Below are 23053 nucleotides of genomic sequence, written 5' to 3' on the forward strand. Positions count from 1 at the left end.
ACTAGACAAGTTAAACATAAACACAGAGACACTAGGAAAAACACAGATCGTGGACTCGTTGAGAGAGGGTTGAGAGAGGGAGGGGTGTCTATCGGATGACAAAGCGAGAGATGTGAGATAGATATGCAAGGGGTTGAGAAAAAGGAAAAACAAAAAGAAATCGACACAAAATAGGGGGTTGATCATAATGATAGTGACACTCAGTGAGCGGTTGTTGGGAAGAGAGAGTAAGATGGTGAGCGAGCCTTCCTCCTATTCGGGTTTCTGGGAGGAACAGGAGGCAAAGGAGCCTCGAATTTTATCGGTTGGGACTCGACCTCCGAAATGGACTTGGCGCGGTCATGAAGCGACACGGTGAGATCCGCGCCCTCGAGACTCGTGCTGCTGCCATTCTGGAGGAAGTGTGCCTCGGCTAGACTCTTGGTCTGGCGGTGGTGGGAGGATGATGAAGGGCGCGTGAGGGCCTCGCCGGCTGTCATGCGGTCTGTCGGCATGAGCTCGCGGCTGCTGGACAAGCTGTGGATGAGCTCTGGGACGCTGTTCGTCGTCGAGACGGAAGAGCGGTGCTTGCGCACGATAGAGGCTGCGCGTGAGAGCATCAGGCTCTCTTGCGAGTTGCATTTGCTTATCGGGGAGAAGCTGCTGCGTGGGGAGATAGGACCCATGCCCTGCGAGAAGGGAAAGTGGCGGTCTGATTCGCCATCAGTCGTCATGTACTCCTCATACAATGGCTCGTGGGAGATTGGTTTGCCCATTGATGGGAGGATCGAGGAACTGACGGGATGGAAATAGTCTGCGCCCCGCGCGATGAACTCCTGCTGGTAGTCTGCGGTTGCCGGGGTGGGAACGGAGTGGGAGGGCATCGATTGCGCTGGGCTAGGGTCCAGGTCTGGGGTTGGTAGGGCGGAGGTGCTCAGTGGGCTTGGCTGGAGGTGTCGGGTTTTCGGGGCCAGCCACGGGCCCTCGCTGGACGCTACGCCGACTTGGGGGCGTGCTTCATCCAGGGATGTGCGAGACCAATCGAAGTTGGAGGTGGACTCGGCTGCGTGCTCATAGCAGTAGTCGATGTCTGCATCCCACGAGTCATACAATTCATCCTCGTATGAAAATCGGTGCAGACTGGCGATCGGCTCGGGGGGTGTGACCTCCACCTGGGCGCGAGGGGTATCCGTGTCCTGAATATGTTCAGGAAGAGTCGGCGAGCCCAAGGCCTCAGAGAACTTCCTAGAGAGCTCCTCGGCCACATATATCGACATTGGAGCATTGTGCTCGCTGGCGCTGGATGACCGGGGATTGGCTGGAGGTGGGCTAGTTTGAGAAGTTGTGCCAGAATGGGGGCGTCCGATGCTGGACTCAGGGCTTTCCCAATACCGCGTTCCTTCCTCTTCCTCGGGAACATCCTCCAAATCATAGTGACTGCCGATGGACGAGGTTCTGGTGCTATCATCTGCGGGTTCGGGGCTGAAAAACCGGGTTGGCTGCGCCGATTGGACACATTCTGGGTACGTCATCGAAGTGGACAAGCCAAGAATCTCGTCAATGGCACGGGGTGCCGGCTCCTGAGTCTCAGGCGGGGGAGTTTCTGGCACAGCAGGAGGTGGGGGAGTGGTGGGGCAAGACCGGGGATATCTGGAGACTGGCCGCGAGAAGTTCTCGTTGGCGCGAGATTCTTTGCGTGCGTGGCTCTGGTATGTCTTTGGAGAAACCGGCGGGCTTGTGCTGGGCACATCCACCGTGGTGGCAGTTCCAAGCGAGGCCAGGTCATCACTGGAGAAATTCCGGAAATGAATATCCTCGGCGCGGATACCCTTGAGACCGGTCTGGGGCCGCTGAGATGCTCGGATGGCCGAGAACTCGGTGACGAGATCGTTCTCACGTGTTTGATCCAAAGCCTGGAACTGCGAGGGGTTGGTATGAGTCAAGTGGTGGAAGTCGAACGGATCAGAAATGATGCTTTTCAAGCGCTCGCCTATATCGATTGTCGAGGGTCAATTGGGTCCACAATCTCAGCTGTCAGCTGAGTGGCTGGCACACTTACTGTGATCGGTATGGCGGGCACGACGGCCAAACATCTCCCTCTCAGGCCGGGCCTTCTCTCGATCGGCCTCGTCTTCCTCGTCCAGCGTGGCGACGATGTTGATCTTGCTACCCTGTCGACGTAGGATGCGGCTTCCCCGCGCCAACAAGGACCGGGACGGCTTGTCCTGCTTATCGGAGCGGAACCCCAATGATGAACCAGCCCGCTCGTCCGAGACAACTGAACTATCTGTCGAGGTCATGGAAGAGCCCGGTGAGCGGCGTGAAGAAGTGGAGGTGGTGGTATTGCTTCTTGAACGACCACTAAAGACAGATAGCCGCTTGGGGCTGTTGGCGTGGGCAATGGACCTGGAACGGATATGTGCGACATGTTCCGGTTGCTCGTTGGACGAGTTCGTGGAAGGACGGTCACTGCCGTCGTCGTTATCCCAGGCTTTAGCCATTGGGGGTGGAAAGGTCGACATGGTGGGAAGTGAAAGAGAGAAACTACACCATGATAAGATGAAATCTGGAGATCTCCGCCGACTACAACGTAAAGGAGCGAAAGTGGAAAGGAACGGTTCTCGAGTGGAACAGAACGAGGTCGTGCCGATGATAATAAATTAATAGAATACTCGATGACGGGAGCAATACAAGACACGGAGCAGTGGTGGAGCCTCGGTCAGGGGTATTTATGGTATTTACTTTTCTTTTTTCTTTTTCTTTTTCTTTTTTCTTTTTCCATTATTATTATTAGTATATGATGTTATAGTCATATCCTCTCTTATACTCCGTACTCCGTATTTTATATGTGTCATTCTGTTCCTATCACTCTCTTTGTTTGAGTTAGAACGGTTACACTATGCACTGAGCCGGGTTTATATGATTTTTTTTGGGTATTGATCATATTTCACACAAACAATCCAAAAAATGAGAAAACAAAAATAAAGCAAATACAATATACACGGGATAGTAACCAAGGTACGTACTTCGCATCCATGGATGTCAATGGACTTCGGGAATTCCCAGCACGAAGCCAAGTCTGCGTTAGTGGCATATGCATCGAGCCAGGGGGTTGGTTCTGAACGTGCTTGAGACCCGCGTGTGGGGAAAGGAACAAAGACACTATACCTTATTCAGCAAGTATCAGCCCTCTGGTACGCCCCGTTTCGATTTTGATTTATTATTATTTACCTAGGTAGTATTTATTTATTTTTTTGGTTACTCTTTTACCCAAAGTTTCAAGGTTCCAAGGTTTACCGTTAGCTTTGACCCGTGGACACGGGAGGGGAAGACACACGATACACGCGATCTTATAGATTGTTCCTACCTAGGTACGGAGTACAACACTCCATATCCATGCATATTATCCTAGTAGCAAGTGAATATCATTGGGTAAAATATCCAATTGAATACCCAATGACAAGAATTGAAACATTTCCATATTGTACTGAATCCTTACTCCTAAGGTAGCAACGTTAGGACTTGAGTGGAGAGGGAGAGACAAGCCCTTATCACGATAAGTTGGGGCGCACACTGGAAGCTTGGATCCATGGATATGGTTCCCTCTTTTGTTATTTTTTTTCCCATACAACATTGTAGAAAGGTGATACATACCTAGGTACATAGTAGTATTCTCTATAGTTATACGGAGTAATATGTTTCGAATTTGTTTCTGTTTAATATCCCCGAGCTCCTCCAGGGCTTCCCTTCCTACCATCTCTGCCTTGCGTGAGGCCTGAAACCAGAAACGCCTCGTCCCTTCCCCGCGTATAGCGGAGCCTCGGTTCAACGGTTTTCATCACAAGGTCCGGCCCTAAAACTGATTCTACCTTAGTAAAAAAATCAAACATAGGGCTTGGGAAACAGTCTCAGATCGAAATCTACTTTTTCGGGATCTGGCAGTGGGGTTCCAGAAGTCCATAATAACATTGTATTACAGAGGCAATTTAAAATATGTATTATAGCCTAGGTATACATGTGCCACGGCATTTCTCCAGTTTCTCCAGTTCAATCTAAATATCCCTGTAAAAGAAGGTGGACAGGCAAGGATCTCCCATGCAAGTTTGTTCCTGTGATCTCACCTAGCTGTAGGGGCTGTTTAGTACTTCCAAGCCTCGGGGAGTGCCGGTCTCCTATCTCATACGCATTGACAACCCTTTTTTTAAAATTTGTTAAATGAATTAAAAAAAAAGGCAAAAAGGATCAGACTACATGCAAACTTCAATTTCACACTACCTCGGGGATGCAAGATGAAGCTGAAGAATGTGAGTATCCGGGCATCGGGAGCCCTTACTCCGTCCATTTTACCTGTCGGAAAGTTGCATTTGTCTCAAGGGCGGGGTATATCCATTGTGCCTGTATTGCCTGGTATGTGCATATTATCATCTTGGAAGTACGAAGTAGTACTCCGTACGTAGAATTGATTGGTAAAATATAGAATATAGAATATACCTACTCCGTAGGTAGAGGTGAATTCTTGCACATTACTTTCTACCGTTGCGGTGACTCGTCGCACACATATTCTAATATTTAGCTGGACAGGTCTATAAGTCAACAGCCAACTTCCTATCTAGTGTGGAAGTGGACCTGAACCTGCAGCTAGCACGATTCGAAACAAGGGAGAGACCCGGGAAAAGTAAAAAAACGAAACCAAAACAAAACACCAAACTGTCTCGTTCTATTTCAGAAGTTCAATATACCGCTAGTTGTAGTGTGTGTATCGAAGTTGTAAAGTGGGTTCCTGATGATCTCGTAGTCTAGAACGTTTTCTCCGTAATAAGAACTCTGTTCCTACATTATACATATTTGTACCTGCGTTGTGCGGCAATTGATATTCTTAATTACTACTTACTTTGTACTGTGATCCCCTTTCAGGAGGTCCTAACTAGCACGTTCCCCATCTCCACCGGTCGTTCGCGTTTCGCGTCCACGATCGTCATCGGTCTGTACTGTACCTACCTATGTTTATCTTGTAGGTCCAAGCGTCCCCGGTGTTCTTCCTCAGCTTAGATCTGTGTCAGGAATATGCCCCGAAATTGAAGTGTCGTCGGCTGTCAGATCTATTTTTTTGCTTTTTTTGGTGGCATTTGGACAACAAAGACGGAAGATCAAATAGAGTAGGAGACTCTTGAAGTATAATGCAGATTTCAGTTTAAAGATGGGTCAAGCCCTCAAAAAGTAGAATTGTGGCTTAATAGTATAATATACGGGGTAGGCATAATATCGGTATAAGATGGATACGACGTAGAGGACCACGGGGATAATAATAAAGATAGGGACTACTCCGTAGAATAGCGCGAGACAAGGTTCGAAGGGATACGTTCTAGAATAACAGGGGGAAGGTAAATTAGGACTATTACTCCGTCCCCATCTTCATTTCTATGGTTCGCCTATCACGAACACGTTCCTATTCATACTTCCCGGCGATCGACGGATCTAATTCCCCTGAAACGAGGAAGTTGGTCCCCGACGCCGGCAGTTATGTAGGTACGAACTCTGTACTCCATACGGAGTACCTTTAGAATCAATTGCGAAGCCCGTCATTTTTCCGAGGTTCGACGGCCATAAATCCCAAGGTGGTAGTTTAGTATCGCGTAGCGCGCTATCATTCTACCCTGGATATGATCCAACGGTCGCCTATCTGGGTAAAGTACATATGTATGCGCCCGTTGGAACTCTGTATGTATCATGTGGAGAATAGATCAATCTAACATTGTAACTATATGGGCCCATTGACACCTGCCATATTATTGAGGCTGGATCCTTCAAACCATATTTCATTCCATTGGAGATAGGCGCACTGCAGGTCAATATTGAATGCTACTATGTGCGACGATCCGAGTGCCGGGTGATGTAACCTGGCATTGACCGTTAAACTGAGTACTACATGATAGCGCATGGTAGGGATTAGCTATGTTGATGGTACTCCGTACTCCGTACAGGGGGCCCCTTTCATGTTGCAAGGCATCTTTTGTGATACATGGGACCTCCAAGCTTGGGTTCTTCGGCACGACCAAATAGCAGACAAACAAATGGGAAACTATTGGACATAGTCGATTATCATCCTTTCTTTGTATTCTTCGTAGTCCATACATCATATTCGAGGCATTGGGAAATGTGGAATCGAAATATTGAAAGATTGTAGCCTAGAGTTTTGATTCCTAGGCACTAAAGCTCATTAATAATTAAAAGTAATATCAAGCCAAATCCATAACACCGGTTCTTTGTCGTTCGAGCCCCAAGACTGAGAAGTCCACCCAATTCTAAGTTGCATATGTTAGCTTCGCTCTTCTAGAGACAAAGGGTGAAATGCCCACAATTAGATCATGAGATCTAGATGGTCCATTCAAGGTTGGGTGATCTACCTTATTATGCACCAGATCCTCGGAGCTTGGAAGTTCCGGCCTTGTTGAGAATGACGGCCAGCTCCACAAGCAAGTCGTGGTTACTTCATTTAGCAACTCCGACGGTATCGGCGCCGCCGACATTGACAGCAGCACCAAGCTTGCCGATAACATCAGATCCGGAGTCATCATCACCGCCGTGACCAACATCACGCTTCTGATCGAGGACACCAACGGTCTTATCACCACCGACGTTGACAGCAGCACCAAGATCGCCGATAACATCACGCTTGTGATCGAGGACACCAACGGTCTTATCACCACCGACGTTGACAGCAGCACCAAGATCGCCGATAACATCACGCTTGTGATCGAGAACACCAACGGTCTTATCACCACCGACGTTGACAGCAGCACCAAGATCGCCGATAACATCACGCTTGTGATCGAGAACACCAACGGTCTTGTCACCGCCGACGTTGACAGCAGCACCAAGATCGCCGATAACATCACGCTTGTGATCAAGAACACCAACGGTTTTATCGCCGCCAACGTTAACGGCAATTCCAGCATCACCGATTACATCGCTCTGACTGGGGACGGGGACAGCAAGTGCTGTGGCCGCCAACAGGACGGGAGTGAAGAGATTGTAACGCATTTCGATATGGTTCAAACTGGAGTAGTCGTTAGACTACTTCAGCTTGGATCTGGTGGGTCTGTACTCACCAAATTAGGAGGACGTGAATTCGGAGGAGATTATAAAAGGACAATGAAGAAAACTGGTTAACTATATTCCTTGGGAAGATGACCAGATCATTTAAGTATCTATTGTCCCATCGTTCCTGATCTCTGGATAGATGTTTGCGGCATGATATCTGACGTGCTTTAGGAGCTTAAGCACCTGAGCCGCAGCTTGGATTGTGTTCTACTTGGCTACTCGGTAGACAGTGTGGACATAGATTTCGATCTATGACATATGCGTAGCTGTGATGCCCAATAAGGGTTACGGATTGCTAGTAGAAAGACTGGAGACAGCAAACCTTGAATGGCTCTGGTAACTGGCCTTGTGATTAGCATAGAAATATCTGCCGTGATGGCAGACAATAGTAATAGGGATTTCGAAAAATGATCCGTCGATTGGAGTTCTTGTTGACGATCCTTGACGATCCTTAACTTGTTTGGCGCGGTGATGCCCGAAACGGCGGCTCCCGTTGATATCATCGGTGGTCTCGATACGACGCTGCACCTGGATATCTTTTCTATATTGTATAAGGGGTTTGCCGCTTTGTTTTTGTTTTTCTTAAAACAACTGGTTTAAAAAAAATAGAAATTGAGTCATAGGATAGTTTCTTAATAGAGCACATGTGAATATCCTAACATCCTAGTATACTCTCCCTCGTACTTGTATGTCGTACCATCCAACTGGAAACTTCTGGAACCGAGCTTAAGGAAAATAGAGTTATCCCTTGTAAGAGCACGACTATCTAAGGGGTAAGTACTCCGTATCTCCATATAAAAAGGTTGGAATACTCCATACGGAGTACAGAGGACAAGTATTAGATTTAGAGATTTAGTGTCTGAAATCTGGTACCAAAAAGTTGGGTGGTATCCATTTTCCATGTCGATATAGTGGCCTTGTATGGTGCGTTATGGTCCTCTAGGTCTTACTTTTCTTGAATCCTGAACCTTGATCAAAAATAATTCCGCGTGCAGCCGGTTATACTCCGTAAAAAAATGTTGAAATGTTTAATGGATTATTTTCAGATTTAAGATTCGGACTCCGTACTAGAGGGTACTCTATACTCTGCCGATCTTAGATATCCAAAGGTAGCACGGAGGATTTCCGTGAGTTCAACATACAGCCATCTTACAGACATAGACACACACAGACACACACAGACACACAGACACCAAAAATTCTTCCCAAAAACAATGCCCTAATAAACAAATTAGCCCCCAACTCCAACTGACCCAACAATGAGACACAGCCCCTCCAACGCCAGCATTGCATATACCAATGTACTACTATATGCAGTTACGTGGAGCATGTATAATTCACTCACACATACTCCGGATGAAGTCCTCCGTAGCTGCTCGGTGTTCCGTACGGTGGGCAGGGGGGGCAGGGGAGGGCTCCGTACAGGGATCAATCCCACCAGTGACCACACGTGTAAATCCAATATTTCTGGATCCTGCGCAAGCCATGTCTGACAATCCCCGAGGCCCATTCCCCACGAACGGATTATCCCCAGCGGAATTCCGAGAAGAGGTTAGCATACTCCCAGGCAGATTCATTCGATGGAATATGAAGTTCCCACGTTCGATGGCTATAGATTAAATTCAATGCAGGTGTTGGTACGCTTGGTACGCTTGGGCCTGGCTTTGTTCCTTTTTAATTTATTTCTTTTCCCCCTCTTTCTTTTTGGAGTTTAGCTGGTACTTGGGGGGGGGGATTTCCATTCAATGTGTTTCTTACTGGGGCTTTTTAGATCTGTAAAGGGCCGGTATTTACCCGATTTCTCGATTTCCTTAGTGGGTATTTCAATGGTTTTGTTCGAACAATGCACAGGGATGTTTTTTTGGGGGAGATTGGGACTTTTGTATACGGATAACGATGGCTAATAATTACACAGTTGAAGTACAAGGGGGGAGAGAAATGTATCAATTGTAGTTCAGATGGGCCCCTGACCACAGACGCCTGGATGAGTAAAATGGAAAATAGAACTTGGAATAGTAACAAAAAAAAAGAAGTTATAATGTGGCATAAAATTCACTCCTGCATCTCCGTATCCTCGGTAGGCTTCGACGGCTCCTCGCCGAACAGTTCATCGTCATTGTCCTCATGGTCAGACTTGGCAGCTTGAACTTCGGCTTGCACTTCCTCTTCTTCTTCCTCATCCTCGTCATCATCAGCAATACGACGAGAGGCCTGGCCACGACGACGCGGCGCAGTCTCTTCAGCCGGCTCGTCGTCATCACCAAACAGATCATCCTTGTCTTCACCAGCAGACCCAGCAGCCTCTTCGTCATCAGAATCAACAACCATCTCACTGCTCTTGTACTTGCCAGGCTTCTCAGACTTGGCAGCTTGAGCCTTCACGCCCGATCGGCGTTCCAAGCGGCGACGCTTCTTGGGCGCCGTCTCGCCTTCACTCTCGGCCGCGCTGTGCGCAGCGGCATCGCCTTCATCTTCATCCGCGATGAAATCATCCCCACCCTTCTTCTTGCGCTTGCTGGTAGCCTTCTTCTTGCGCTTGACACGGTCACCAGTCTCGGAGTCCTGGGTCAATTCGGCCTCCTCCCGAGCGCGCTCCTCTTCAGCGCGCTGCGCGGCATGTCGTTGCACTTCTTCGACCATCTGTGCGCGTTCCTCGGCAATGCGCTTCTTACGTTCCATTTCGACCTCTTGGGCCTTGCGCAACTCCTCTTCCCGGATCCGCGCGGCTTCCTCGCGGGCTTCACGGGCTTGCTGGAGCTTCGCAGCGTTCTTCTCTTCGTACTCCTTCTGGCTCTGCATGGCTCTGTCAAGCTGCTTGCTGATCGTGCGACCCATGTTGGCTCGCTGCTCCAATGCGGCGCTGGGGTAGGGTGGGTTCTTCTCCTTGGAAAGACGCTCGAAGGTTTCAATGGCCTCCTTGAGACCCTCCGCTGCCTCTTGGACATCCTGGAGTGTCTTCTGGGTAGGCTGTAGACCGTATGCGAGCGAGGCGATTTGGTTCTGCACGAAAGCAACGTTGAACTGCAGGTGAAGTTGATCCGGAGACACATCGCGTGCGCGCGTGGCGTAGTCTAGTGCTGTCTTCATTGCGGCCAAGTTCGCCTCCTGCTTGCCTCGGAGCCACCATACACGACCAAGACAAGCCAGGATTTGCACATCGCGCTGGCGATCCTTCGACAATGCAGCCTCGTAGTGTTCGATAGATCGTGAGAACTGGCGGAGCTCAGCGAAGACATGTCCCAAGTTGAGGTACACGCTGGGGTCCTTGAGCGTATCGCGAATCTTGGACAAGATTTGCACAGCAGAGCTGTGGTCTTTCCTGTCGTCGATCAGGGCGATCGCAATACCCTGGGCCGCATATGCGTTCTTGGGGTCCAGTTGGAGAGCCTTGTCAAAGAACTCAACAGCACGCTGGTAAATCTTGCGACGCTTTTCCTTCTCTTGATCTGTGTCGCGGCGCATGTCACGGGCAGCAAGGAGATGCACATTGCCCATTCCAGTCAACGCGTAGCGATCGTGCTTGTCGTAGTACTGCAAGGTGTGCTTGAAATGACGCTGCTCGCTATCCTCAGCAAGGTTGGCGACGCGCTTCTTCGCCTTGCTGAGATACCATCCGTAGAGCGACCGAACTTCCAGATTTGTGCTGTCCGCTTCATAAAGCTTGCCAATTCTCTTCGGGCCCTCGTCTGTAGGGCTCTGGCGAAGGGCAATATATGTCAGACGTGCATTGGCTTCCGTGTAGTCAGCGTGACGCTCCAGAACACCCTCGTAGACTTTCTTGGCTTCGTCCCACATGTCAGCAGCCTCGTAAGTCCGTCCAAGGTTGTAGCTGATTGTGGTGACGAGCGCATCAGTATCAGTGCCATCCTCTTTTTCTTTGGATTGCACACAGGCGTTGAGCGCAGACTGGAACAAGCCACGAGCCAGAGCAATCTTCTCATTCTGGTATAAGAAGCAGCCCATGTTGTTGAGGAGCTGCGGTGGGAGACTCTCCCTAAGAGCAGCGTTCAGCTTATCCTGGTCCTCGATATCAGGTCGAGCATCCTCGGGAATTTCAGCAATCTGGATCTGTTCCAGTTGGGTCAGGCACTGCATGCTCTTATCTGGAGCCGTGCCCTCGTAGAGACGAGAAAGATAAACAAGAACCGACTCGTCGGGTGAGATATTTTGCTTCTCATCCTTCCACATAGAGCGCACTGACTCAAGCAGAGTGATAGCTCGCTTTGCCTCAGTCGATTTGTCTTCCTTGCTGCCTGACTTCTGGGCAGCGAAGACTTCTTCCGCATGAATAGCAGCAAGGAGGGTCATCGCTTCCGGGTTCTTCGATTGCTGAACAATCTTCTCTAGTCGGAACTTGGCACCGTCAAAGTCCTTGTTCGTGATCTGCATTTGCACAGCACCGAATTTGGCGGGAAGATAGCCCTTGTCGGCTCCACCGCGGGCTTGATCCGAACGGTTGTAGAACTCCGTAGCACGGGCATCGTCACCTTCATAGTGCGACTTGCGACCAAGAAGGTACCAGCCGTCACTGGCAATAGACATAACATCTGTGTGTTCGATGGCTTTGCGTGCCAATGTCTCGACGGTGGGATATGATTTGCGGAGGAGGAAGTAGCTAGCGAACAAGGAGCAGGTCATCGGGTATTCCTTGTCCAGCTTGAATGCCTTTTGGGTGTATTGAGTCATGGCTAATTTGTACATTGAGCCGAACATAGGGTCGGTGGTGGCTCGGCGGGAGCTGTCGTGGAGGTAGTAAACTGCGAGCAGGACGTTGGCGACCTTGGACTCGGGGTTCTGCATAGCGATGACGGTTAGCTATATTTTTATGAAAAACAAAAGCCTGTAGCGCTTTTCCGTAACATACCAGAGACAGCGATCTCTCCCAAGCTACCTTGGCTTGATCCTTGAAGCCCAGCTGCCACAAGCAGCATCCTAGACCAATGCGAGGATCAGGGTCTGTGAGGTTAGGCATCTTGATCAGAGCCTTTTGGTATCCTTCGAGCGCATCTGCGTATCTTCCTAGCATGTAATGCGCGCGGGCACGTCCCAGAATGGCCATGATGTTCCGGCCACCAAAGGCCTTGGATGACTCGTCGAAACATTTCAGAGCCTGACGCAGCGACTCGACTCTTTCCGAGGTATCAACAGCGCCCGGACGAACAGCGCGAGGCGGGTATAGTGATGCACGGAGGAGACACAATACACCACGCGCCAAAAAGAGAGGAGGATAAGCAGGGTTGAGTCGCGAGGCTTCATTCAACGTAGATGTCGCAAGTTGGAGGTAGTGATCTTTGGTTTTGGCTTCCGAGTATAGTTCCCCTTCAGGTGCAACTCGAGGAGCGTGTCGGCTCTTCAATAGCAGCATCCAGCAGATCCAGCCCAGCAGGCCGAGTTTCTCCTTTGTCGCTCCGTGGGCGACGGAGGCCAGACCCTTCGTCAAGATATCGATGGCATGGTCGATCTGCTTTCGCTTCGCGTAAGCGAGCGCAATGATCACCCAAAAATTCTTGGCCGCTTTTTCGTTCTCCAAGAGGGTGCAAAGCTCAGTCGGGTCATCGGGGAGCTCGAGCAAGCTGACCTCGACTTCACTGTCGAAGCTGGATGCGGGGATGTCGATAGCATCGGGGATGTCGGAAAAGCGCAGGTTGCTCAATGGGCTAGCTGAAGGTACAGCATCACCGTTGAGGCCATTGGTTTGGCCGTTCTCAAGAGGCGCCATGGTGTGTCCGGGGTCGGGAGGGATGAGGCCACTTTGCGAGTAGGTATGCGATTGTAGGAGCCTCAACTCATGATAAAGCGAGGCGGTCCATCAAATAAATTTCAGGATTAGGACCGGTGAGGTTAGCGACCTCGAAATAGGAGAAAACGCGAAAAAGTGACTCTCGGAGACTAACAGCGCGGCGATGAGAAGGTGAGAATTGAACGATTGGAGTGGCTGGGCGGCACCGCCACAGGCCGCCACACCGCATACACTGAACAATAAGTGTAGTCTCACTTTTTCTGGTCTGAATGATTACTCTCTTCAATTATTTTGGAATAAAATAGAGCGAAATAAATGGAGAAAATGGCATTTACTAAATTTACTAATGGGATATCTAGGTGCGGTATTTAAATCACTGCAACCAGCTTGTTACCAATTTGCAGAAGCAAGCGACGCTGACCAGCACCACAAAGATAAGACCTAGCTCACTCCAATGATGCAGGCGACCATAGGACTCAACATATCCAGCTGAAGCAGCAACCTTCTGGCTATCTACTGCATGGTCGGCTTTGATCGATCCGGCCAACTCGGATGGGAAGCGGCCCGTTTCGAAGTACTGATCCATGAGTTGATCCTTCTCGGCCCAGCGTGCTGTCAACCAATCCTCAAACTCCTTCTGGTCATCAAGAGGAATCTTTGAGACCTGGAAGCGTCTCCAGTGCATGTTGACTGAGGTCGGCGGTCGTCCTTGCAGATATGTGGAGCGGAGAGTGAAGTATTTATCGGGATAGCTTCCCTTTCTATAGATAAATTGTGAGTACTGCCCCAGTAACAGGAAAGAAGACAAAGGGAAAAGAGAACATACGGTGGGCCTTCATAGGCTATAGTGCAATCATACACCCAGTCTACGGTTCCCCGCAACTGTTGAAGACAGAAGAACAACCCTGTAGACCGCGGAAGAACCATATGGTTGAACGAAGGCAGTCCCTGTTTCATTCCCCAAGCGTCACTGCGTCTCTTGGTATTGATGGACAGGTTTGTCCCCTCGGGGAATATTAGCAGCCACATGGGATCGTACTGCGGGCGGGCTGAGTTGGAGCCAGTGTAAAGTGTCTTCAGTTTATCCAAACGATGCTGAAGCCTGGGTTTGTCGGACGTCCACTTGCGAGCCATGAAGATGAAACCGTAGAACATCATGCCAGTGCCCACGATAGGGATATACTTAAGCGACTCTTTCAGGATGATAAAGATACGGCCATGCATCTGGTTGGTATATGCAACCCACCAGAGGTAGACCCAATCGGTGTAGACCTGGTGGTTCGAGATCATGACAAGACGCTCCGGGAACCTGGTCTCCAGCAATCCATCTTTCGATATATGGATTTGTCCCCGCACGCTAGCATCACCACTGATCCGGAAAAGTGTCGGAGAGCTCCATTGGGTGACAGCACCGAGAACCAGTCCAAAACATTGCTTTGTATATGCCATATACGAATAGTAGTAATATTTGTTGATCAGGTATAGCGGGGCGCCGATTAATTGCGTCACGCAGATCGCAATTATACAGCAATCTGCCCACGTTATCAGCAAAAGCGAGCGCAGTAGCTGCATGGGAATGCCATGTTTGAGCCGGGGCTCGGAAGGTGGTTTGGTTGAGAGCTTCTGAAGATCCCCGGGATCCTTGGCGGTCGGTGGCTTGCGCTGTCGAACCTCGGCAGGCTCCATGGTGGAACTTTGAAGATCCGGGAGATCACTGCTGCTTTAGAGACTGAGAGTTGTGATAGAAAGCCAAGTATTAGACTGGAAGCTAGTGAATGCTTCTACAGCTGTACAGAGCCCACACGCGGAAATGGTCGGGTTGGATGCGGAGATAAGTGATGGTCGATAGTATGGGTCCAGAACGCAACAAGAGCTAGGTAGAAGCTAAGAGATGAAATAAATTGCCATACCCAAGGGGAAAGAAGGGGGTTATAAGAAAATAGATTGTGGAATCAAACGAGATAAGTGTTCAAGAGCTGGACAAGAGAGAGTTTGAATAGTTGGAGGGGAAAATCAGGCGGATCTTGTGGATCCAAAATGACGGTCACAGCCTCATAACGTCACCTTAAGTTTTCTTATGTTCTTATGGATTTACTTGACAACTCTCTTTCTTTGTGATTTCATAGATCCCTCTGAGACCCCTCTGAGATCCTGGATCTCGAAAACCAACTTTTGTGTCAGCTCATTACCCGTTCCTAGCTTGGGTTGAAAGATGGCGTGTTGATGTGAGTAACTCACGTCGAATCCCTCCTGGGAGCCCTCCTAGCTAATGCACATGACCAGCGTCGATAGGCCTGTGATCCTCCTTACAATATGCTCTGTGCCATCCTCCGCAGGAGTCCCCGCCTCACCTTTCGCCATTTTTCCACGTCTCAACCACGTCACGAGATCAAAGACATCAGCTCTTTGTCTCAGCGCCTAATACCAAAATACCAAGGTGTGGCTTGGAGCTGTCTTGGACCAGTCTTGCTTTTGATTCGAAGACTAATGCATTTCCTCAGAATCCTGCGACGGGGAGCTCCTATGTCTCCAGTGGCCAGCACCGCCGCGAAATATCTTCCTGGTGCGCAAAGACTGCGCCCCGGCGGTCACCGATTCTCTGATTGAATTCGTCAAGTAAGATCGAGACATACCCACGGAAATCAACTTGGCCCAAGGCTGACATCTTCCAGCCATGTTTCCTCTGCATACCCATCTATCGCGGTGATTCTCGAGTCAAAGACTGCCGCCGAAGTACATTCGTCACTCTCTTTCCCTGTCTACTCGGTTTCTCTCGACGAGAAAACGACCGCGCTTCACGATAAAGTCGACCTCACGGTGACTCTGGGTGGTGATGGCACGATTCTACATGCAGCGTCCCTCTTCGCAACCTGTTCCAATGTCCCGCCCGTTCTATCATTCAGCATGGGTACATTGGGCTTTTTGAGTGAGTGGAAGTTCTCAGAGTTTAAACGAGCTTTCCGAGAAGTCTACATGTCTGGAGCCGGGGCAGGAGATCGAACGCCTGTGTTGGAAGATATCCCGGGAGCGGCACCCACCAAACAGGAAACTGAGATGGGTCCGACCGGGTGGTCCTCCGTCCGGGGCAAATCAATGGGCTCTACGCGCGGGGCCCGCATTCTGATGCGCAATCGGTTGAAAGTAGGACTGTTTACCGCCGACGGAACCGAAACCACACCTATCCGGACCAAGACCGACCAGGGCCAGGGTGTGTATGTGATGAATGAGCTCCTCATCCACCGTGGCAAGGAACCTCACTTGGCTGTGGTAGATGTTTTTGTGGGTGGGCGATTCCTGACCGAGGCTGTAGCAGATGGAATTATAATTTCCACGCCGACAGGAAGTACAGCCTACAGCCTGAGTAGTGGGGGTAGTATTGTCCATCCACTAGTCCCGTCCATCCTTTTAACGCCGATTTGCCCGCGTAGCCTCAGCTTCCGGCCATTGGTTCTCCCTTCCAGTACCCCGATCACGCTTCGACTAAGCGAAAAGAACCGTGGGCGCGAACTCGAAGTTAGTCTGGATGGTGTCCATTTAGGTCAAGGGATGGCAGTTGGTATGGAAGTCCGAGTTTGGAATGAGGAGATGCGTCATGGGAAGAATGAATGGCAGGGTGGTGTACCTAGTGTGATGCGACGGAGTGTGGGATGTGAAGCCCACGAGGGATGGGTAGGTGGATTGAATGGATTGTTGAAGTTCAATCATCCATTTGGAGAGCCATAACATTATCTATAACATTATAATATTGTACAATATAATCTATTCTCCAATGTTTATATTTGTATGTTTATACTTGTACTCCGTACTTTGTATATAAAACTATTTAATCGTATAAAATGGGAGACCCGTGGATCCAATCCCCCTAATGGATTGTTCTGATTGGTAGGCGCTTGTTTTCTGTAGATGAACTTCCAAAGTACTCTATCTCAGGGGACCATCTCTTTCCCCCTTTCTCTCTTCATTCTTCCCCCAACTCACAACTTGTTCTTTTTTTGATTCTTTTTTACGTCTGACATTGCTTGATTCTCGAGCATCCTCGCAGTGCGAGGACCGCTCCTGATTTCCCCCCAAAAAAAGGTACCGATTTCTACCCCTCCTTCGATTCCCTTGATACTACTCTACTCTCTCCCCTTGTCCCGGGAGATTCCTGTGTTTGATTATCTTGACAAAGAGAATTATCGTGAAACGCTCTTGGGATCATTCTTCCCCTAAATGCAGTCACTGATTCTCGTCTATTAGCGCTAGCCGGTCTGGAAGGCCTCAGGAGGTCTCGGCGCATTCGTTTACACCATCCCCACCCCCCGAGCCCCCGACCCCCCTACGCGCGCCCTGTGAAGTCCCTTGAATAATGACTTCGTATGGAAAGTATGTAATCGCACTATATCTTACCCCGAATCTGGTGACATCTTACTCACCCTCCATAGCAACATGTACGCGCCGGACCAGTTCATGAATCCGGGGCCAGCCCCCCGGCCCCCTACCGATCGACCCAAGTTGACTCTACCCACCAACAGCACAACCTCCTCCTTTGGTCAGATGAGCTTGGACTCTCCTATCACACCAGGTCCATCTTCGGCCAATCTGTCGCTTTTCCCCAGCACCACCAACCCTTCGCTGGCTATGACCCGGAGTAATACCGGCCAAAATGGAATTTCGATCATCAAAGAAGGCACCGTCCGCTGCAAAGAGGACAAATTCCTGGCCACCTGGAATACACGTTACCTGATCCTACGTGAGTATAAACTCGAATTTTTAAAGAGTGATTCTGGCAAGGTAGTGATTACCTTCCCTTTGTCCTCGGTCACCGCTGTCGCTCGCTCCGAGGATTCCAAGATGGCCTTCGAAGTCACTCGCTTGGCCAACCCTAAGGATGCAAACTCCAAAGCCGCGCTCCTCGCCCGCGACCTACCTACCAAAACTATTACCTGCGAGGTCAAATCCGACGATGAAATCTATGAGTGGATCGACAAGATCTATGAGCGCTGCCCTGGAATGGGCGGCGTCAGCAACCCGACAAACTTCAGTCACCGTGTTCACGTCGGCTTCGACCCAAATACCGGCGCTTTTGTCGGCTTGCCTCCAGAGTGGGAGAAGCTTTTGACCTCCTCGGCTATCACCAAGGAAGACTACAAGAAGAACCCCCAGGCTGTCATTGAGGTTCTTGAGTTCTACTCGGATATCAAGATGCGCGAGCAGAATCCGCAATACTACGCTGGAATCAACTCCTCGCCCAATGGTAATGGTCAACCCAAGGCATACGGTAATAGTGTTGGGAGCTCCATTGCACCCCCGCGTCCTCCCCCGCCAGGACCTATGCAGCGCCTTGATAGCAGTCCGTCGAAACAGTCTGACGGTTCTATGCGCTCTGCGTCATCCTCGGTTGGACAGGCGGACCGTGCTGCAGACCATCAGCAGCAAGTGGAACGGATGAAGGAAATGGCTGACCAAGAGCGTCGCCGCGTGGAGGAGGAGCGTCGCAACAAGGAGGAGCAAGATGCTTACAATGCATCCATCCCGCAATCCCGTCCTACTATGGCTCAACAGGAGATTGGTGGATATGGTGGCGACGAGACGTCACAGAATAGCCGCTACCAACCAAGCCGCCCGGCCCCTCAGGCTCCAAGCTCTGCCACTCGCCAGCAAGACCCCCGGCAGCTCACTGCACAGCGTCCCGCACCGGCGCCACCATCGCAGAGTCCCTACAGCCAAAGCGCGCCCCGAGCACCGGGTGCTCCCAGAGCTGATGACCGCCAGGGCTCCCCAAGCTCCCGCTATCCTCCCAGTGACTCTCGGGCCCCAGGATCGGCGAACCGTCCTCAGCAAAACGGCTCCAAGGGACAGGCTGGGCCCCCTCCAACACGCCTGCCGGCGCCCGTTCAAGCTGTGAAGCCATTGAACATTGCCAACAAGCAGAACGGAACCAAGCAAGCTGTGCCCGATGGCGTTCGCCAGGCCGAAGCTGCTCTTACCAAGAAGGCAGATCAGCCGCGCCAGAAGGAGGTGCGCATGTCAGCCATGTCAGAGAACGAGGTCATGGAGCGACTGAGATCTGTCGTATCCAAGGACAACCCGAACGAGTCTTACAGCAAGCAGCGTAAGATTGGTCAGGGTGCGTCTGGATCCGTGTATGTGGCGCGGGTTAAGGAAAGCGCACCTTCAGGTGTTGCCCACGAGCTTTACCGGACGTATGGTCCACGCTGCCAGGTGGCCATCAAGCAGATGGACCTGCGCAGTCAGCCCCGCAAGGAGTTGATTGTCAACGAGATTATTGTCATGAAGGACAGCCAGCACCCGAATATTGTCAACTTCCTCGACTCATTCTTGCAGGAATCAAGCAATGAACTCTGGGTTGTCATGGAGTTCATGGAGGGTGGCGCGTTGACTGATGTGATTGATAATAACCCAGTAATTACTGAAGGTCAGATCGCGACAATCTGTGCTGAGGTATGTTTCCCACCCAATGGTTGTTATTCATCCAGTTACTAACATTTTACCAAAAGACTTGCAAGGGTCTGGCCCACCTGCACAACCAGAGTATCATCCACCGTGATATCAAGAGTGACAACGTCCTCCTCGACCGTGTTGGCCACGTCAAGATCACTGATTTCGGCTTCTGCGCCAAGCTGACCGAACACAAGAACAAGCGCGCTACCATGGTCGGCACCCCTTACTGGATGGCCCCCGAGGTGGTCAAGCAGAAGGAGTATGGCCCGAAGGTTGACTGCTGGTCACTGGGTATTATGGCTATCGAAATGATCGAGTCGGAGCCCCCTACCTGAACGAAGAGCCCCTCAAGGCCCTCTACCTCATTGCCACCAACGGAACCCCTCGTCTCAAGAAGCCCGAGAAGCTCAGCAAGGAGCTCAAGGCTTTCCTGAGCGTCTGCCTCTGTGTCAATGTTCACAGCCGCGCCTCCGCCGACGAGCTTCTCGCCCACGAATTCCTGCAGACTGGATGCAGCCTGGCTAGTCTGGCTGAGCTGCTCCGCTGGAAGAAGGCTACCAGCTAGTAAATAACCGAGGTTTCCCTTCTGCTCCCCAGTTACCACACATTGGAGCAACAACATCTGGGTTCCATTTACGCGTTTTCGTTTAGATGTCCATATCCCTTTGACATTCTCACAGGAAGCACCTCTTCCCGTGTTTTCTTTCCCGTCTCCTTCATTGCACTCTTCATTGAAGATATCATTGCTGCTCTGCTCTACTTACTTATCATACACAACCCTGGGCGTGGATAATTTGGCGTTTGATCTGTTTTTCTTTTCTTTTTTTCCTCCCTTCCAACTTCTCTTCGATGCTTGCACAAAACACATACCATGTTTCCCCCTATGACGTTCACGATTTTGCAACTTGCACTGTATTATGTGCCCTTGCACAAAAGCGAAGAATAGTTTAAAATCCCATGTGACTTTGACTCGATCTCTTCATCAAAAGGAATCGCCTTTTCCGTCCACTATAGTAGCCCCAGAGGTATATGTAACCCTTGGGCTCTTTGTGCAGCATTAAGGTACTTTGCCATTCGTCTAAAAGGATATTAAGCAAATGCATGTCTTCATATAACCTTATAAGGTTAAGTTTGTACAAGGTTGACTTGAATTCATGAATAAAACAGTAAAATGCTTATGCGGCCTTTGTCATTAATGGTTCAGGGCTTGGGATATTCTGAATACCAAGCTAACTCGACATGATATTAGAGATATCGCATTCAAGATACCACTACTGTTCCCCTTTTCAATGTCATTTTCATTTAATTTCTTATTTTTTTACCGCCTGGTAATAAGAGTGACACGAACATCAAATAGGATCTAATATATCATCGACAAGCGTAAAACTAGTATATAGCACTTCGTACAGAGTACATAAAGAACAAAAGAAACATAAATCCCAAAACCTCTTCCAAGCAAAAGAAAATCAAGGCAACTCCTCCCTAACAGCCCTACCCAATTCCCCACAAGCCTCACTAAACAAAACCCCAATAAGAACACTCTCCCCCTCAGAAGCCGTCCAACGCCCTGCATCCACAAGTCTCTGTTTCCAAATATTCTGCTCAGGCACAGAAAGATCCTTCCAGGCTTGCAGCTTCTCCTCCTCGGATTGCTCGGACTCATCCGCAGACGCAGACAGAGCAGTCTCGATAATCACGCTCTGCTCGGCATTCTGTCCTGCACTGCACCGCACAATGACAGATAGGGACTGCGGCGCGATGGTTTCGAGATCGGCGGGTGCGGCACCGGCGCGGTGTACGCGGTCCAGGATTTCGCGGAGGGATTCGATCTGCGAGTCTGTGGAGATAACGGTCGCCACTGGGATATTGGTATCACTGCCACTTCCGTGGGATGAAAGCAGTGTATCAAAATACGTCAGCTTATCCCGTGGGGGTAGGACGTATTCCCGTGCGATGGCTCCGCGGATGCTCTCTGGGAGCCATTCTGTGGCACCGAGGATTGGAGGGGTTCCGCCGCGAATCTCGGCAAAGGCGAGCATTGCAACGCAGATTGCGAATATAGAGAAGAGTAGGATGATGATGCTGTAGACTAGTTCCCAGATCTCGGAGGGGCCTGGGGTGACGAGGACGTAACGTGGGGTGCGGGAGGAGGTTGGGAAGGGGGATAGTGGGAATGTGTGTACGACGACTGTGTTGCCCATGCTGACCGAAGCGAGCTTAATGTTCTGTGGGCCGACGTCTGGGGTTACGGGGTGTGGGGGCGCGATGAAGGTTGAGAATGTGAGTTTTGTCATTGAGAAGGGGTGCACGTCGCGCAGGATTGTGTAGGGGCGGAAGTTGCTATAACCACGGTTTGGTCCGTATTCTAGGGTGAATAGAGGGATGGAGTTGTCGCTGCCGCTGGCTGCGATGACCGTTTGTTGTTGGCCTTGCGGGTTTGTTCCGAGTTGGCAGATATCAAGTCCTAGCCCAATCTTCAAGGTTCGAGGGAGCTTGCGACGTCGTAGGATTTTGGACTTGCTCGATTTGGCACTGGGAAGTTGAAGAAGGACGAGCTCGCTACCCCCACGGTTTGGGGCATTTAGGAGAAGGAGCAGGGTTCTGGGTGAGAGGAATCGTAGCGCGCGGAACTTGGGTCGTGCTGTGCGGGCTCCGCTGGCGGGCAGAGGAATGGTATAAACGGAGCGGACATCAGGGGAGCTGTTGGGGCTGCTAGAGGACGAGATCTCGCCAACCATGATATCTGAGCCGTTGGTGTATGCCACAAGGAACTGACCGCGCGCATCGTCCATCTTTTCCGAGTCGTGTTCGAGACTAACAAAGTCCAGGTCCTCAGCCTCTTCATTGCCGTTTAATTGAATGCGGCCGATGACATCCTTCTCGCTTGGCGACTCTGTAGCGCGGAAGAACACAATCTCACCAGATGGTGCCAGACCCGTCGCAACGGCGCCGATCCGTATGTGTTTCTCATTGCCATCCTTCCCTTTCAGCCACGGCGAGAGTCTCGTCACGCGCTGGTATGTATCCGAAGAGCCTGGGCCATTCTTCGTTCGGAAGAGTGATGCTTGCGACAAAGCTATAGCTTTTCCGGGAATGACCTCTTCTTCAGACTTGGTGTCCTTTTTCCCATTGCCTTCAGCAACAGCGGTGGCCTTCTGCGGCACCTCAAACCGGAATGCGCGAAGATGTTGATTATTGTTCTTTTTCTGCTGCTCGACGGAGCTATTTATACCGGCCAGGGCAACAAGCGAGCCCGCCTCGTCGCCAACAAGCGGGGCCGCAGCCAGCGAGGTTACTGAGTCTTCATCGCGCGATAGGTTCAATTCAACGGCTTCGGTGATCTCGCTGCGATGCGATGTGCCAAGCAGTGACTATATAGAAATCACCGATTAGCATTTGCACGTTGAGAGGGGGGTTTTCTTGAAATAGTGGGACTTGCGATCTTGTTTCCAACTCCGCTGCGCCCCTCGCCGCCTCCGCCGCCGACTAGAAGTCGACCGTTATTGCGAGGATCGAAGTCTGCAGCGAAGAGCGGACATGAGAGTGTCAATTTAGCGGAGTGTACTGTGGGCGCCATTGTTGTTGACAAAGTAAGAGTGTAAACCTTGAGGACAGATGGGATGACGGAGGTGCCCCGGATTCTTGGCGTGGTCCGGATCTGGGCACGCCATGCCTGGTTAGCGCGATGAACCAAAAAAAAAAAAACTATATTATATAGATCTACAAAGATGACACTGCTCTGCTTTGATTTATATGGGAAGAAGATGAAATAAAAAAAAAAAAGTAAAT

General features: G+C 50.4%; 7 protein-coding genes across 7 annotated transcripts; 2 read left to right on the top strand and 5 right to left on the bottom strand.

Annotated features, from left to right (window-relative positions):
* Positions 1-200: 200 nt before the first annotated feature.
* On the bottom strand, positions 201-2501 carry N7487_008955 (uncharacterized protein; the record flags this gene model as incomplete). Its single annotated transcript, XM_056876685.1, has 2 exons — positions 201-1969; positions 2039-2501. 2 exons carry the CDS (start codon positions 2499-2501, stop codon positions 201-203), a joined length of 2232 nt encoding a protein of 743 aa, XP_056728873.1.
* Positions 2502-6468: 3967 nt separating this feature from the next.
* On the bottom strand, positions 6469-7020 carry N7487_008956 (uncharacterized protein; the record flags this gene model as incomplete). The annotated part of the gene is made up of 1 exon (XM_056876686.1): positions 6469-7020. The coding sequence occupies one exon, from the start codon at positions 7018-7020 to the stop codon at positions 6469-6471; it is 552 nt and encodes a 183-aa protein (XP_056728874.1).
* Positions 7021-9132: 2112 nt separating this feature from the next.
* On the bottom strand, positions 9133-12799 carry N7487_008957 (putative RNA polymerase II transcription elongation factor (Ctr9); the record flags this gene model as incomplete). The annotated part of the gene is made up of 2 exons (XM_056876687.1): positions 9133-11874; positions 11945-12799. The coding sequence occupies 2 exons, from the start codon at positions 12797-12799 to the stop codon at positions 9133-9135; spliced, it is 3597 nt and encodes a 1198-aa protein (XP_056728875.1).
* A 394-nt stretch (positions 12800-13193) lies between these two features.
* Positions 13194-14506, bottom strand: N7487_008958 (lysophospholipid acyltransferase family protein; the record flags this gene model as incomplete). Its single annotated transcript, XM_056876688.1, has 2 exons — positions 13194-13581; positions 13647-14506. The coding sequence occupies 2 exons, from the start codon at positions 14504-14506 to the stop codon at positions 13194-13196; spliced, it is 1248 nt and encodes a 415-aa protein (XP_056728876.1).
* Positions 14507-15133: 627 nt separating this feature from the next.
* Positions 15134-16543, top strand: N7487_008959 (NADH kinase POS5; the record flags this gene model as incomplete). Its single annotated transcript, XM_056876689.1, has 3 exons — positions 15134-15257; positions 15322-15436; positions 15493-16543. The coding sequence occupies 3 exons, from the start codon at positions 15134-15136 to the stop codon at positions 16541-16543; spliced, it is 1290 nt and encodes a 429-aa protein (XP_056728877.1).
* Positions 16544-17168: 625 nt separating this feature from the next.
* On the top strand, positions 17169-19829 carry N7487_008960 (serine/threonine protein kinase CLA4; the record flags this gene model as incomplete). Its single annotated transcript, XM_056876690.1, has 4 exons — positions 17169-17185; positions 17245-19264; positions 19321-19555; positions 19606-19829. The coding sequence occupies 4 exons, from the start codon at positions 17169-17171 to the stop codon at positions 19827-19829; spliced, it is 2496 nt and encodes an 831-aa protein (XP_056728878.1).
* Positions 19830-20730: 901 nt separating this feature from the next.
* On the bottom strand, positions 20731-22841 carry N7487_008961 (uncharacterized protein; the record flags this gene model as incomplete). Its single annotated transcript, XM_056876691.1, has 2 exons — positions 20731-22635; positions 22719-22841. 2 exons carry the CDS (start codon positions 22839-22841, stop codon positions 20731-20733), a joined length of 2028 nt encoding a protein of 675 aa, XP_056728879.1.
* Positions 22842-23053: the final 212 nt, after the last annotated feature.

This window comes from Penicillium crustosum (assembly GCF_028827405.1).
Source record: "Penicillium crustosum strain IBT 35664 chromosome Unknown utg000003l_segment0_segment0, whole genome shotgun sequence".
NCBI classification, from domain to species: Eukaryota; Fungi; Ascomycota; class Eurotiomycetes; order Eurotiales; family Aspergillaceae; genus Penicillium; species Penicillium crustosum.